Source organism: Rhodamnia argentea, chromosome 7 (genome assembly GCF_020921035.1).
Source record: "Rhodamnia argentea isolate NSW1041297 chromosome 7, ASM2092103v1, whole genome shotgun sequence".
NCBI classification, from domain to species: Eukaryota; Viridiplantae; Streptophyta; class Magnoliopsida; order Myrtales; family Myrtaceae; genus Rhodamnia; species Rhodamnia argentea.
Window position 1 is genome coordinate 23065051 of NC_063156.1, and position 16176 is coordinate 23081226.

General features: G+C 42.0%; 2 protein-coding genes across 2 annotated transcripts; both read left to right on the forward strand.

The window, feature by feature from the left end:
• The first annotated feature begins 1074 nt into the window (after positions 1-1074).
• LOC115734700 (rhamnogalacturonan I rhamnosyltransferase 1-like) lies at positions 1075-5354 on the forward strand. The gene is made up of 8 exons (XM_030665600.2): positions 1075-2130; positions 2689-2756; positions 2901-2989; positions 3079-3244; positions 3405-3694; positions 3795-3999; positions 4096-4253; positions 4662-5354. The coding sequence occupies exons 1-8, from the start codon at positions 1797-1799 to the stop codon at positions 4906-4908; spliced, it is 1557 nt and encodes a 518-aa protein (XP_030521460.2). The 5' UTR covers positions 1075-1796; the 3' UTR covers positions 4909-5354.
• Positions 5355-9437: 4083 nt separating this feature from the next.
• LOC115734689 (protein ENHANCER OF LHP1 1) lies at positions 9438-15334 on the forward strand. Its single transcript, XM_030665583.2, has 12 exons — positions 9438-9841; positions 10904-12018; positions 12135-12311; positions 12444-12557; positions 12980-13084; positions 13278-13412; positions 13653-13708; positions 13798-13900; positions 13980-14096; positions 14292-14418; positions 14606-14736; positions 14816-15334. The coding sequence occupies exons 1-12, from the start codon at positions 9562-9564 to the stop codon at positions 15272-15274; spliced, it is 2919 nt and encodes a 972-aa protein (XP_030521443.2). The 5' UTR covers positions 9438-9561; the 3' UTR covers positions 15275-15334.
• Positions 15335-16176: the final 842 nt, after the last annotated feature.

Here is a 16176-nt window from a genome sequence, read left to right on the forward strand (position 1 = left end):
AACCGAATTCCTAAATCTAAAAGATGAAAACACTTTCTAAATCTGTCCATCTAAATTTTTTAAAATATTTTAGTATTATTTATTTTAACTTTATATTTTACGTTGTTTTTTTCTTCTTCCTCCTTTGGTTGCGGGGCCTCTATGATGGCTGGTGGTTGGCTACAGACATGGGTCGGTGAGCTCGAAGCTCGTTTGATCCCGACAAGCTTGAGCTCCCCCGTGGCCTCGCCGGCGTATCGCAATGGAGGGAGAAAGAAAAAGAAAAAAGAAAAGAAAATTTAAAATTTGATTTTTTTAGCACCATGTAAAGTTATGAGATTGAAATCATTTTTTAAATGAGATCCAAACACAAGAAAATTTTTTTGATTACATGTAGCAAAATATAGGAAAACTGACTATTTTACTAAAAAATAATTTTACTAAAAAATAATTTTCCCTTTTTTCATAGAGCTTTTTCTTGATCAAACGCGCCTTTAAAGTAGCATTTTTGCGCAAAACTTTGCCATACATATCACGATCCGAACGCAATATAACATACTATCAATATTTACCAATCCAATCAAGCTTTCGCATGTTAAACAATGCATCGCATTACATTCACACAGTTTCGTCCCCAATGAATCAATGGAATCTCAACTTTTTGTTACTACAGTTTCACGTAAATCAACCGTTTTGAAATTTTCATGTCTTATATTTACCGATCCAATTAAAGGCAATTTTCCCTTGTAAATTTCCGTCCTTTTTTCATAAACCGGTGAACAATCCTGAAAGTATCGCGATATATTGTCGGCGCATCTCCAACTACTCCCAAATGCCCGAGATCTAACGACGAGTACCCCCACTCGTACGGGAACTCCTGCGCTCAACCACCGCGATCTCTCCACGTTTCCCCCCTCGACGTCCCGATCACCGCCACGTGGACCGCGGTTAACTCTTCCGGGACCCACCCACACCCCCCCGTTTAGATTTGCTCGCATTTATTGGCCATATCCCACACCCACACATTAAAGTGCTAACCACACCAGCAGAGAAAACTAACCGCGGTCAAAAGGACCGCCAACCATGGTTCGCGAGCACTCGAGATTGTACGGCCTCTCTCTCTCTCTCTTCTCTCTCTCTCTCTCCTCTTTTTCTCTGTGTTCACGCGTTTTAGTTCACACAGAACATCCTCTCACTCTCTTGCTATATATAAATCCGACGCTTTCACGTGCTCGTATTCGCACTTTGGCGCATTCGCCGGCGATCATCTCCGGCGACACGTGACGGCGGAATTCTCTGGGAATTCGATCTGTCCGTGTTCGCGGAGGCGAGAGAGATCGCGTGACTTGTTGCGGTTTCGAGGCTCCGGCGGATGGGGAACAGGCTTCCCCAGTTCGGCAGATTTTTTATTTTTCGGGCAATGTGATTAGAGCCTTGCCTTGTCTACGAAATACCATGGAGGAATCGTTTGATTTGGGGCGAGGTTCGAGCCCTTTATGGTAAAATTCGTTCGTTTTTTTGGTACAATTGGAGCGGATTTTGTTTTTCAGTTTGTTTCGTTGGAAGTTTTGGATCTCGGATGATCGTGAGGGGATCAGCGGCAAGTGTCCAAATCGAGCAAGTCATTGAGTGGAATGCGTTGTTGCACTTAGTGGATCAGCAATTAGGCAGGCTTTGTTGCCGTTTCTGGATCCTACATTGAGGTATATCGAGCAAGCGGAGCGTTTTCGTCAGCTACGAGCTGTTTGGAGAGGGAGAGAGATTTGAGACGCCGGCGATTTGCGCGCGTGAAACAGAAGGTTGAATGTTGATCCGATATGTGCAGAGTGGATAGGAGCGACGTCAAGAGCAATCTGAGAGAGCCGAATAAGAGAGGGAGCCTGGAGATGGGGTTGAAGGCCTTCGGGGAGAGCAAGGTGGAGAAGCTGAGGAACACTATGTTGCCGCACTCTTCCCGGTCGCGGATGAAGGTGTGGATGATACGCGCCACCACCACGGTATTGTTGTGGACGTGCGTGGTGCAATTGACGGCCTTGGGAGAGACATGGGGGCCTAGGGTGTTGTTGGGCTTACCTTCTTGCCTGTCTCAAGAATCTGCGGTTCTAGATGATAAGGTTTCTGCGGTTCCTGCCAGGGTATTGCCGCCCAAGCGTGAGTTTTTCTCTGCCTTGCTTTAATAATTGCGCTGGAAATTTGTTCTTGAGTTGAACGATTTGATTAATGGATAAGCGCTTTCAGAGCCTCTTTGGCATCTCCAACTAGGCTCGGCACAATTCAGTTGAAAATTGTCAAGCAGTCCTCGTCCCTTCTAGTGATGCGGTCGTTTAGATGTCTGGAATTTCTTTCCTGCAGACATAATTTAATGCTAGCCTGTAGATTGCTTGATCGGCTTCAACTCTCATATTTTATCATAGAAGGAGTAAACTGTGCAGACTTTCTCTCTATTGGACCTTATTGCCATCTCATCTTATTTATACGTTTATTGCAGATCGTAACTCTTGTTTTGATAGTTCTTCCAGATAAATTCTGGTCAGTTGGAATTTGACCAGCTTATCAGAAAAAATTGGGTTTTTCTTCAGTTTCGTCGCAAGTTTTCTGTTACTGAATTTTCGATTTTCCGTCATTATCAATTGCAAAGCAGTTTTAAATTGTTCAATCATTGATTAAATGGTGGTTCTGAATGGGATTTTGATTATTCTTTTCTTTCAGGGGTTTACAAGAATAATGGTTACCTAATGATATCATGCAACGGAGGACTTAATCAAATGAGAGCAGCGGTAAGTTGTGTTGGCTTTGTCCTATGCATCTGCTTGGAGGAGAGATGGAGGCTCCCTGTCTCTTATTTTGGTGGTGAACTGAGGAGGTTTATGTAGGAACCTTATGGTCTGCTAATTCAGTTTCTCTCACAATATGGCTTTCAGATTTGTGACATGGTCGCCATTGCAAGGCATTTGAATGTTACACTTATAGTGCCTGAGCTGGATAAGACATCTTTCTGGGCTGATCCCAGGTACGGCGACCGAGTTTTTTTCTCACGGCGATACTTTGCAATCTCTATAGATGTACCTATTTTCATTAATCCTGAATTTGTGTTGACAGTGACTTCCATGACATATTTGATGTCGATCATTTTATTACTTCTTTGAGAGATGAGGTTCGGATTTTGAAAGAGTTGCCTCCCAGGCTCAAGATGAGAGTGGATCAAGGGTTGACCTTTCAAATGCCACCAATTAGTTGGTCAGATATTTCCTACTATCAGCACCAGGTTAGTATAGTATTGTTGAAATCACTGTTGTGGATAGGAAATTCAATTCTTCAACCAGTGGTCTCATTTGCTTTTCAGAGAGATTATTAATCACGTGCATGCATCTATAATGTCCTCCTTCGGATCCCTTGACAGCTTTCTTCGTGGTCGGTGCATGCAGGTTCTTCCATTGATACAGAAATACAAAGTTGTTAAGTTGAACAGAACTGATGCTCGACTTGCTAACAACGGCCAGCCGTTAGACCTTCAGAAGCTACGATGCAGAGTGAATTTCAGTGCCCTCAGATTCACCTCTCAGATTGAAGAGTTGGGGAGAAGGGTTATCCAACTTCTTAGGAAAAATGGTCCTTTCCTAGTACTGCATCTCAGATATGAGATGGACATGTTGGCATTTTCGGGCTGTACGCAAGGTTGCAGTGATGCGGAAACAGACGAACTGGCAAGGATGAGGTGTGATGTTGTATTGTCTCTGAGATTTTTTTACCCTCGTGTGGTATATTTTAGTCTATTCTCTACGTTTGACCTTCCTCAAATTTATTTTCTTTGGCAGATATGCTTATCCCTGGTGGAAAGAAAAAATAATAGATTCTGTCCAGAAAAGGAAAGATGGTTTATGTCCATTAACTCCTGAAGAAACGGCTCTCACTTTGAGGGCCCTGGGAATTGACCGCAATATCCAAATCTATATCGCAGCTGGTGAAATATATGGTGGCGAAAGAAGAATGGCAAGTCTCACTGAGGCTTACCCTAGATTGGTCGGTAATCTGAGCAGAAGATCATTTTGGGCCTTAGAAGTTAGTTATAGTTTGCTTTTCTTGCCTAATATGTTGCTGTTCGGCGTCTTGAAACAGGTCAGAAAAGAGACACTGCTGGAACCCTCGGATTTAAGATTTTTTCAAAATCATTCTTCTCAAATGGCCGCCCTAGATTATTTGGTCTCATTGGAGAGTGATATTTTTGTTCCTACCTATGACGGAAACATGGCTAAGGTTGTAGAAGGACATCGCAGGTAGTGTTTTGTTCTGAAGCTATATCTTTGATGTCTATTCAAAGTTGGATTTCTGGCATTTTCCCACTGAGAATTCTTATCTTGGCGTGTACTACCACCAAATGCCGCGCTCTTTTGTCCTAAAGAGGTATCTTAAGGAGCGGTTCTTCTGCTCGGTAAACCAACTTTGTGCTTGAAAACAGTCGAATGCCCTCCCCGAGAGATTGCTTCACCCTGTCTGTGGAAAGACAACGATGCCTTTTAATTAGAATTTCTTAGTATCCATTGTTTATATTCCTGCCGTCACTTCAATCTTAAAAGTCGTTTCTGCAAGGCTAATTTTCTTTGCGGTCATAATTTATATGTTATACATATCTTGACCTCTGTATATGTCAAAGTATGTTAGCTGATTGATGTGTTCTGTTTCAGATATGTTGGGTTCAAGAAGACAATTCTGTTGGACAGAAGGCTTTTGGTGGAGTTGATAGACCAGTATAACACTGGGGCACTGAGCTGGGATGAGTTTTCATCTACAGTTAAGGAAGTTCATGCAAATCGAATGGGGAATCCGTTGAAGCGGTTGGTCATTCCAGACAGGCCGAAGGAAGAGGATTATTTCTATTCAAACCCTTACGAATGTTTGCAGCCATCAGACGATCCCTTGAGCAGCACGTGAGCGGTTAGCAACTGCGATGCTGCCTATTCCTTATCGTGCTTCTGCGATGCTGTCAATTCTTGGACATATCTTGGATAGTGCCACGGTGCTTGCGAAGCGTGCCACTCTGAGGAGATGTTGTAAAGATCTAGATAGGGTCTGGAGTTCGAAAGAGGCCTGAGATGTTTTTGTGGAAGCAGCTGGAGGACGATTCCATCCTTTATAAGCGAAATAATTCAGATGTATAGAAGCTGCCCCATGATCACGGGGTGAAATTGCGTACGACCGGTCCCTTGTACAAGGAAGTTGCAAATATAGATTTGTCGGGAGTGAAGGGAAAAAAAAAAAAAAAACTGAAAGGTAAATCACACGTCCTCTCCTCCTGCTCTGTACTGTCTTCTTTAGTTCTTTTGTCCCAGCTTGGGGATCCTCTACATATAAAATACTTTCAAAAGTTGATTCATTCATATACTCCATTTGTAGCTTCTGTGATTCCTCTTTTTGCCCTCCCAAAATGATGTGTAACTAATGTAGTGAGGACAAGGAATGGTGGGTGGAATTTGCATGCTTGCTTAGAAGCTAAATAATGGTCAACAAGTAGAGTCCAAGCGATTGGCCTCTCATTTTCTAAACGACAAAAACCGGGTCGAAGCCGAAAGCCGAATTCATTGGTCGGTTTGGTCTTTTGGAGTAAAAGTGACGTGGTGATGAGGACGCTCTAACCGACCCTAGTCCCAGTCAACAAAGCAAAGGTGGCTTAGCGAAAGCTTCTGATTTGGATGGGAGCGACACGGATCCTTTTGTCCGACGCCATTCGGGGAATAAGAATCGAAGCCCGACCCAGTTGGACTCGGTCTCGCTTAATCATTTCCTTGGAATGATTGGGGGTCCTCCTAATACGTCTTAAAACCTTTCACGTGGGCTTTGCCAATAATGATGCAGGCTGCTTTCTTTGATTTGGAATGATGTTGGGATCGGGATGATTCGATTATTTTGTATTCGGCGCTCTCCGGCGGATTAGCTGGCGCGTAAGAGCGAGATAGCGAATGCCCAACATTTAATCTGATTGATTGGGAGCTCAAGGGACAGCGACAGGGCGTTTAGGACCAGTAGATCCAGGTGAAGCGGTTTCGGGATTGTCAAAACGTAGCGGAATATATGTATAAATCGAAATCCTAGATAGGATCCGTGCATATATTGAAATCAATAGGATTTCAAGACATACCTTTTGCGGATCAAAGATAAATTGACAATCGGTTGTTTTTGGATTAGCGCCCCAAGTGTTGCGCCTCTACCGGTGTCCACACACACGCATCGAAATCTCCAACGCTCTAAGTGCTAACTTATAGATCTTGGAGCTCCTCTTGCTTGATTGCTTTTGATCTTTGAGGCTCTCTCAAAGATCTAAGACCACATAACGACTCTCTGTCTTTTTTCTCCTTCGAAATATGACCCTTGGAATACTACGAGGCGTCTCTAGGGGTTTTTTTTTCTTTTTCACTGTCTCAAGGGGCTATAATTGGCTATATTTAGCCTCAATATTTACGCATAATAAAAGAAGAGGGGCCAAGTGATTCGGGCCTTCCAAATCGTCTATTCCAATCGTGCGTTTAATCATTCTCTCATAACATGCACAATCGCATAAATATTTAGAACATGAGAACAAATTAAAATCTACTTCTTTAGTAGATCAAGGCGCAAAGAAAATATGAACTCAATTCGCTATTGTGTGCGATCCCGTAGGTTCACTAAATATTAGCGGTGTATTCAAAACTCTTTTTAGTCCATAAATCATAAGCGGTCTCTAGCAACATATTATGACTACTTAAGTATAGTGAATGTCGTTTTTCGACACAACCTAATTCACAACTAATATTAGGGTATCAATCTTGATTAGTTTCTAGGGTAGACTACTAATACTAGTGGCTCTCCACGGGGCTTAATTTAACAGAAGATGCGAGTGATGAACGACATGAACTTAACGTAACCACTTGTCTTTTGTCTTAAGAAGGTAATGTCTTGGTTCTTTTTCGGAGCTGCGCAGGAATTAAAAACCGTAGAAAGTCTTGTCTCCATCGATTGGCCCATTTGGCGTAGTGTCTTTTAATGCGCTTCGGTGTGTTTAGTGCCCGAACTTGACTGAAAGTCAACGGGCTCTTTGATGTGTTCATAACTTCTTTCTCCCTTGAAGGACGACCTCTTGACCCAAAATCACACTCATGAGAAATAAAAATTGGAAAAAAGTTGTGGAAACTGTAATGCGCTCATTATACATAATCGATGCTTTTACAATCGAAAACTTTTTTTCTTGTTAAACACCCTTAATTGAAGTCCCGTGGTGGACCCTCGTTACAAGGTTTATTCAAAGGGAAAATTATCAAAAAGTCCTAAATTTGCTACATTTTTGCTAATTCAGTCATAAACATTTTAATTTTACTAATTCAACCCTAAATCTTTTGCATTTATGCTAATTTAATCCTAAACCTTTTGAATTTGTGTCAATTTAATCCATTTGACCGATCGACACCGACATGGAATTGGCAGACACCGATGAGACAATTTTTATTAATATTCTACTATTTTTTTAAAATTTTTTTCCTTTTGTTTCTTTTTCTTTTCTTTTTTCCTTCATCTTCTTCCTCTAGCCAATTATCCGATCCGCATTCGGTTGGAGGCAAGGGCCGGTGAGGCTCGACTTTCTGGGCCACTAGGGTTGCCGCCACTAAGCGAGGTTGGGGGCTGTCGCCGGACAAGGTTAGCCTCACCGGATTTGGGCGAGGCCAACCATGGCATTCTTTGGCGCGGGTGAGCTCGATCTCGCCAGATCTTGTGTCCGTGCTCTATAGGATCACATGTTTAGAGGAGTCACCGGCGATCCTGGGTTGTCTCTCTGCGGAAGCGAGGTTTTCGTGAGCCACTTATGGAGAGGCTTGACCTCGCCTAAGGAGAGACCAGAGAGGGGTGGATGGTGGGTCAACTTCTGGAGCACCCATTCCTTGAGAATCACAAATTGGGCTCAAGCCGATCTGAAAAAATCTAAACGAAGTCTCTGACGAGTGTTCTTGATCAAGAATTATGGAACGCGATGGACCAGACGAAGTCAGAAGCTGGCACGACAGGAGATGGGGTCGATTTGGCCCTCCGTAAGGTGAGGACGTTGTTGTTTCCGGAGGGACAGCCCAATTGGCCGTGCTGAGAATGCGACGAGGGGTTGGATCGTCGTCAGATTGGGGGGAGAGAGAAAGGTGAGATCGTGGAGGAATTCGGGAAGTTGGTGGGTCGGACATGGATTGTTCTTCTTCATCTTCTGGGTATCCTTCTCCATGGGTCGGCGACGAGATGGACGCCCCCATGGCTGCGCAAGGCCGAGTGACGGCGGCACCGAACCTCGCCCGGTGGAGGTGGCACCTCTCTTCTCTAGCCGGTCACCGATCCGGCAACCAATTGGAGGACGAAGATGAATTAAAAATAAATAAAAAAAAGTTAAAAAAAAACTATACTATTAAAAATTGCCCCTTCAAAAGTGGCTGGCTCCACGTCGGCGTCTACCTGCCAAAGTTGGTTGGATGGACCGAATTAGCATAAATACAAAAAGTTTAGGGCTAATTGGGCAAAATTAAAAGGTTTATGACTGAATTGGCATAAACGTAAAAGTTTTAGGATTGAATTGGCAAAAATACAATAGGTTTATGATTTTTTTTTGACAATTTTCCCTTTATTCAAAAGATGGTCGATGGAGAGAAGATTGCATGGTTCATATAGTCAATGTGTATCGAACAAAATTGTAAATAATCCCCTATAAATCTGTAAATGTAATACGAGTTAGCCTAATAAAAATTTTCGCTTCATAATACCTTCGAGCGGGTTTACGCCCAATATGGTACCAATTCGATATGTCATGGAGACAATGCCTCTTCAAATACGTATTGTATAGAGAAAGAAGGAAACGCATAATAAAGGGAAAAAATCACTAAAAACCTTGAATTATGTCAACTGTGATACATTTACCCCAAACTTTTTCTTGTAACATCGAAAACCCTAAACTTATACATGTTGACATATTTACCCCAATTTTTTTTTGTGATATAAAAAATCTTAAACTTATATCCGTGTTACACATTTACCTCAAAATTTAGGATAAATGTGTCATATGCCTATAAGTTTAGAGTTTTTAGTGTCACAACAAAAAATTTGGGGTAAATGTGTCATACGAGCAGGAGTTTGAGATAAATGTGTCACATGCGTATATGTTTAGGGGTTTTTGTGTCACAAAAAAAGGTTTGAGATAAATATGTCTCAGAAGGCATAGTTTAGGATTTTTGGTGGCTTTTTCCTAATAATAATAAAATAAAGTTCGATTGTTTTCCTAGAATACGGAGTAAGGTGCAACACAATCAGAAAGGCGTAATTACGGTTATATCCTTCTTTGTGCTCTTTTATTTCAAATTTTTTGCGCCTTGGCTATTTGACTTGGACAGGGTCATTTACGTCCTCCAAATATGGGCCCCTCCAACGACTGTTACCCGCGAAACCCAAAACTCCTCAATTTTCCCGCCATATTTCCCCCTAAAAATTTTCAGATCTAAGCCCTCCCATTTCGCCGAAGCCCTCAGAACCTCATACCAGAGAATCGAAACACACGAAGACAATCAAGCAACTCTTCACGAATCCGCCATGAAAATCCGTTCGCTGAAGCTCAGGGAAGCCCACAAGCCCGCCGGCGTCGACCGCCCGTCCTGCTGCTCCGTGCTGTGGGACCAACGGGCTCACCACCTCGTCACCGCCTCTTCCTCGGACCCCGCTATCTCGATTCACGATGCCCTGCTTCCTTCGAGCCCTCCGAGGATCCTTCGCCACCACAGGGACGGCGTCACGGCCTTGGCGATTAGCCCCAACTCCACTTGCCTCGCGTCCGGATCGATTGATCACTCGGTCAAGCTGTACAAATTTCCAGGTGAAAAGCATTGGCTTGGCTTTTCCGTTTTCGCCTCTTATTTTCTCTTCTTTTGAAGAGCGCATTGATTTGCTATCAAATTTGATCTTTAAAGTGATGTGAAGCTTTTCGCCGAGTTTCCATCTGTAAAATTCTTATTTTTTCGGTGGTTATTCAGGTCTTTTTCTTTCTTGCTAACGTGTAAGTGTGGGTATGCTGCGTCTTACTTTTGGCGTTAGGGCTACATTGGGTTGGTTAGTCTTTGCAGTGTATGGACAGGTGGGTAAATTTTTGGAATAATTCGATAATATACGCGCTTCAGTTTGATGTTTATGGAACCAGGATTTTTCATTAGAACATTGTTCTCTTTTACAGTTGAAGTGTTTGTGATGTTGGTAGCATGAGCCGCTTGTCTGCAAGACTTTGTAATGGGGGATGATGTAAAGTTTCGTGACATAGGAAGTTCATGACATTTTTACAAGATCGGAGTACTTATTGCCCGGTCAACCGATATGCCACTTATTACCATACGATTCGATCCTTTCCTAACTCTCAAAACCCATGTAAGTCTGAAGCAAAAAGGTCACATTAGAAACCGCAAAACAAGAGCTTCAAGATCATAATCTTTGATGCCTTCAACTAGAATTTCCAGTCTCATCAGCATACACAACAAAAGCAGATAGATAAGAAAAAGGATGGAGGAATTTACAAATGTGTACTCTAATCTGCTTATGTAACTACAATTTTCAATGAAGAGTAGCCAGGTGATACGTGAATCCTGAAAAGTTCACAACAGTTAGATGGGCACGGGGTCTGCTTATCATGCTTCAAGAACTAAATAGAAACCATTATAAAAATGATGCAAACAGCCTTATTGTTAGCTCATGGACATTTCTGCATAGAACTCTTCACTACATCAGGTTATTGTTCATACTGGGAAGCCTTTCTTCTCACTAGGAATAGTTCTAGCATCGATCAGCCACTTTAGAACATTTTGCCATGTATTTCTCTGCCAAAACTTTACCTTCAGTTTTCTTCCTAGACCTACCTTTTTAAGCTTATCGTCTTATTTGTATCTTTCAGGTGGTGATTTTCAAACCAATGTTACTAGATTTACTCTACCAATTCGTGCCCTTGCATTCAACAAGTCAGGGAGCATGTTGGCCGCAGCTGGTGATGATGAGGGACTCAAACTAATTAACACAATTGATGGTTCTATAGCCAGGGTTCTGAAAGGACATAAAGGGTCGGTTACTGGTTTGGCTTTTGATCCCAACGGTGAATACTTGGCATCTATGGACTCGATGGGGACAGTCATATACTGGGAACTTCATTCTGGAGCCACTTTGCATACGCTTAAAGGCATTGCTCCTAACTGTGGTTCAGACTTTTCTGTCATCAATGTGCTTAGCTGGAGTCCAGATGGAGAAACTTTAGCCGTCCCTGGTCTGAAGAATGACGTGGTAATGTACGACAGAGACACAGCAGAAAAACTGTTTTCTTTGAGAGGCGATCATTTGCAATCTGTATGTTACTTGTCATGGTCACCTAATGGTAAATACATGGCAACATCTGGGTTGGACAGGCAGGTTTTAATTTGGGATGTTGATAAGAAGCAGGACATTGACAGGCAGAAATTTGACGAGAGGATATGTTGCATGTCGTGGAAGCCAATTGGCAATGCCTTGGCTGTCATTGATACAGCAGGCAAATATGGGGTGTGGGAATCTGTTATTCCTTCATCAATGAAATCACCAGCTGAAGGAATTCCAAATTCACGATCAAACAACAGTAACGGGTTGCTTTTGTTTGATGAGGAGGAGGAGGAGTACGAAGAACCTAGTGCTGCTGGCAGTATAAGTGATCCTGGTGAAGATAGTTTTGGTGAATCTGGACCACCTTGCAGAAAGAGGTTAAGAAAGCAGTCCACATATGATGAACTGTGGGAGGAAGACGACAATGACAAATTAAGCTCCCCACCAAAGCCCAAATCTCGAAAAGAATGTCACGATAAAAAGAAGGCATCAGACAATGTTCATGACGGTCTAGGAAGCATAATGTTACCTGCTAGATCGAAAATGCAGGATGCTTTCCAGCCTGGTAGCACTCCTGCGCAGCCAGGGAAAAGGCGGTTCTTATGCTATAATATGATAGGAAGTATAACTACAATCGAGCAAGAGGGCTACTCCCACATAGAGGTGATGCTCCCCTTACTTAATGTGCACTCTTATTTCTCCCCATGATGGATGTGTAATTATAAATACATCTGGGATATTTCATGTTGCACTGACATTTTAACCTGTTTTGGCTGCAGATAGATTTTCATGACACTGGAAAAGGTCCACGAGTTCCATCGATGACAGATCACTTTGGTTTCACTATGGCATCAATAAACGAGAATGGGAGTGTCTTTGCGAATCCCTGTAAAGGCGAGAAAAACTTGAGCACCCTCATGTATCGCCCGTTCTGTAGCTGGGCAAGTAACAGCGAGGTCTGAAAATTTTCACTCTTATGCACTAACATCATGATATTGAAACCTCTAAATTCGTCTAAGCAAGGTAATACTGCCATCTGCACTGTGTACTTGTCTATATGCTGATACGTACTCATATCAATATTTCAGTGGTCTATGCGATTTGAGGGAGAAGAAGTGAAGGCAGTGGCGCTTGGCACTGGTTGGGTGGCTGCAATTACGAGTCTCAATTTGCTCCGCATATTCACTGAGGGTGGCTTGCAGGTTTGTCACACAGAGATAGAGATGAAAATTCTGCATTCTGCCATGGGAACAGTCATCCTATATGATTCATAGCAGCTTTCTCTTAGTACTATCCATGCTTATCTTTGACTCTTATGTCAACTTATGCTCATCAACACGAACATAGAAGTATTTCTCTTTTCCATTTTATGGGTCGTAATGTCTTCTGTTTCACCATAATGAGTGGGGCCACTCAATAATGAAGAAATATTGAAATAGGAAGTCACATATCTAGTTACTGGGGAAGGGTTAGCAGTGGTAGATAGATGTATTCAGTAACAGAACGTGCAGAAGGTGCAGTAAGAGCAATTCTTTCTTCCATTTTCCTATGTGCATGTTCATGGTAGTCGAGCCAATCCATTCAATATTTGCACTCATCTCTGGCTTTGTGCCCTGTACTGTAGAAACATGTGGTGTCACTTGAGGGACCTGTTGTCACTGCATCAGGCTTCAAGGATGAGCTCGCAGTTGTCACACATTCTTCTGATTGTCTTTCTTCTGGTGATCAGGTACTGAACTCTCCTGTTTGTGCCTCAGTGAATTCACCCTTTCTTTGTTTATTTGACTCAATGGTGCTTTGATCACTGATTATTCACGACCAAGTTTTAAACTGTTTCAATTCTCAGCGAGTTGTGGAAAGCAGCTAGAAATAAAAACTGACTTTTCACCCTGTTATACTCGGGATTTCCTTAAATTGGGCAGGTGGTTGAGTTTACAGTATTCAACATCTCCAAAAGCACAAAGGCAATGCAAGGACGTTTGCCACTGACTCCTGGATCACAGTTAATGTGGTTTGGCTTCAGCGAAGAAGGCCTGTTGAGTTCCTATGACTCAAAGGTATAGTCTGAAGTCTTTAGCCATGTTTTCGTTGTTTTTCCTGCTTCTGCAAACTAGGAAAAAAAATGAGTGAAGTTGACTGAAAGTTGAGTGCTTTTCTAGATTAGTGAAAGAGCATAAAAACTTGGTTTAAAAAATAAAAGGTGAGGTTACCATTTTCCCCATTTTTCTTGTTTCTTTGTTGGATGTTTGTCTGCTTCTACAAATTTGATCTTCAGCTGAAACTCAAGTATGTTGCAGGGTCTTCTGAAAATATTTGCAAGCCAATATGGTGGCAGTTGGGTGCCGCTTTTCAGGTTTTGACCGTCTTTCTTTAAAATGTGGATGATCCTCTCTCTGTTGTTTTTTTAATATAAGTTTGAAATGCAAATGATCTTTTATGTAGTGCCAGCAAAGTAAAAAGATCGGATGAAAGCTACTGGGTAGTTGGATTGAACATGACCAATTTATTTTGCGTCATTTGCAAAAGTCCAGATTTGTTCCCACAGGTAGGATACATACTCTGCCGTTATTGTTTTTGATTATTTGTAAAAGTTTCCTCAGACGATTGCCTTTCTTGTGGTACAGGTTGCACCTAAACCAGTTCTGTCCCTTGTAAACTTTTCGATTCCTCTTGCATCCTCTGATATTGGAGCAGAAACACTTGAAAATGAGTTTATCTTGAACTACACGCATCTCTCACAGGTTTGTCAAATGTTTGATTAACTTATGTTGATGCCTCCAAATTTAATTCTTGAGAAAGTAGTAACGGGCAAAGTGATGCTATGTAACATGTTGACAGTATTTAAATGCTTGTCACACTTCAGAGCTACGTTTGTGGATAGTTTGGTTTACTGATTGCCAAGAAATGTGTCTTCTTGTGCTGTTTACTTGCTGCAGATTCACCACAAAATCGAAGCAGCTGCTCAAGCTGGAATGGATGTGAGCTCACTTGAAGATGACGTTTTCAATGTAGAAGCAGCTCAAGATAAATGCATTTTAAGGCTAATTGCATCCTGCTGCAACAGTAAGCATCTGTTTTGAACTTTTTTCTAGCTCCAGTCGAGCAGTGCAGCTGGAAGTGATTCATCATAGCATGCAACATCATGTAGAATGTTGATCTTAGGAAGAGTACCATGACTGCTATATCTTTTAGCTATTGCTTTCATCAATGTCTGTGAAATAGAGTAAGCATGCTTATGGTGCTTATTCAGGTGACAAGCTTGCAAGGGCAACTGAACTTGTGAAACTTTTGTCACTCGAGAAATCTGTGAGAGGCGCAATCAAACTGGTCACTGCTCTAAAGCTTCCAAATCTGGCAGAGCGTTTCAACAGCATATTGGAAGTAAGTCTCGGTTCTTGGATATCTGTAAGCAATTAGATCCTGAATATGTAACCTCATGCAAGATAATGTGTTTTTATAGGTGAGGTTGCTTGCTGAGAAAGGACCTAAAGATGCGTCAGCTTTGAATGTACAAGACAGTGCCTCTACTAGTATTACGGCAGCTGCCGTGTCTGAAAAGAAAACTGATGCCATTATGACATTAACCACACCAAAGTTATCTGCTCCTTTGTTTATAAAGAAAGTGAAATCACAGGAAGGAACTAGGGTTGGCGGTAGCGACCAAATCGATCAGGATGTAAATCCATCTATTCCGAATGATGGGGCAACAAAGTTCAAGGATCAGAAGATTGCCCTGCAGACTAATGTTGGTGGGGAGATAAAGAAGCCGGGAAATGTGCATGAGTTGCAGTCTGAACGCCCTAGTTCTGGCTTTCCAAAGTCCACAGACAATTTGGAGAAGATCAAGAATGCAGGGCAAGCGCATCGCCAACCGCCTCAACGCCCATCCAACCCGTTTTTGAAGTCAGCCGTTAAGTGACAACGTCTCCTTCCGAGAAGGGAATAGCTAGGATTTTAAACTGACTCAACAGACAGAAAGTGCACCATCTGGAAATTTGGACTCTGATCCAGATGCTTCAGGCAGAAATGGCAGTACTCATTGTGTTAGGATGAATTGGAATTCACAGCAGATCACTGAGGTTCGGCCGGGGGTTGAGGGGGGGGAGGTGGTGTTGCAGGGATGATCCGGGTTGATCACATATTTATCAGAATTCTTTCTGTATGTACCAGTCCTATCCATCTGCTTCTAGTAAAGCAAGCAGACAATGAAATAGAATCGGGGCGTGACGTGAATACTACCGAGTTTCTTGAAGTGCACGACCATCAAGTAATCAGCACTCCGTCCGGCGTCCATCGTCTTCCTTGAGAGGGCCGCTTGTTTCTCTTCATTCATGTCCGGGCCACCCCTATCGATTTTTGACACATTGCCTTCGTAATTGGAGACCACTCCTTACAAATTTTAGACTATGAACTACCATGAATCGATTCAGACTTCTACTGGTAACTATACTGAGACTTCTACTGGTAACCTATATTGATGACATGGAATCTTGGATACTATTGGTTTTGTTTAGTTTGTTTTGCGAAAATTAACTTTCAGAAAAATATTTGTCAATGTTTGGTTTAGAGAAAATAAGCTAGTTAAGAAAAACATTTTTCACTCATGAAAAAATAATTGCAAAAGTGAAAAAAATAAAAAAAAAAACATTTTTCCCCATCTTTCTTCGCTTCACTTTTTCATAATTATTTTCTTTTTAACTATTTTTAGAAAAAGTCCGAAATCCGAAATTTTCTAATAGTTTTTCTTTTTATTCCTTCTACTTTTGGCGGTCGCAAGGCTCCGTGGCCAATCTGGCCGGAAAAAAAAAATAGAAAAATAGA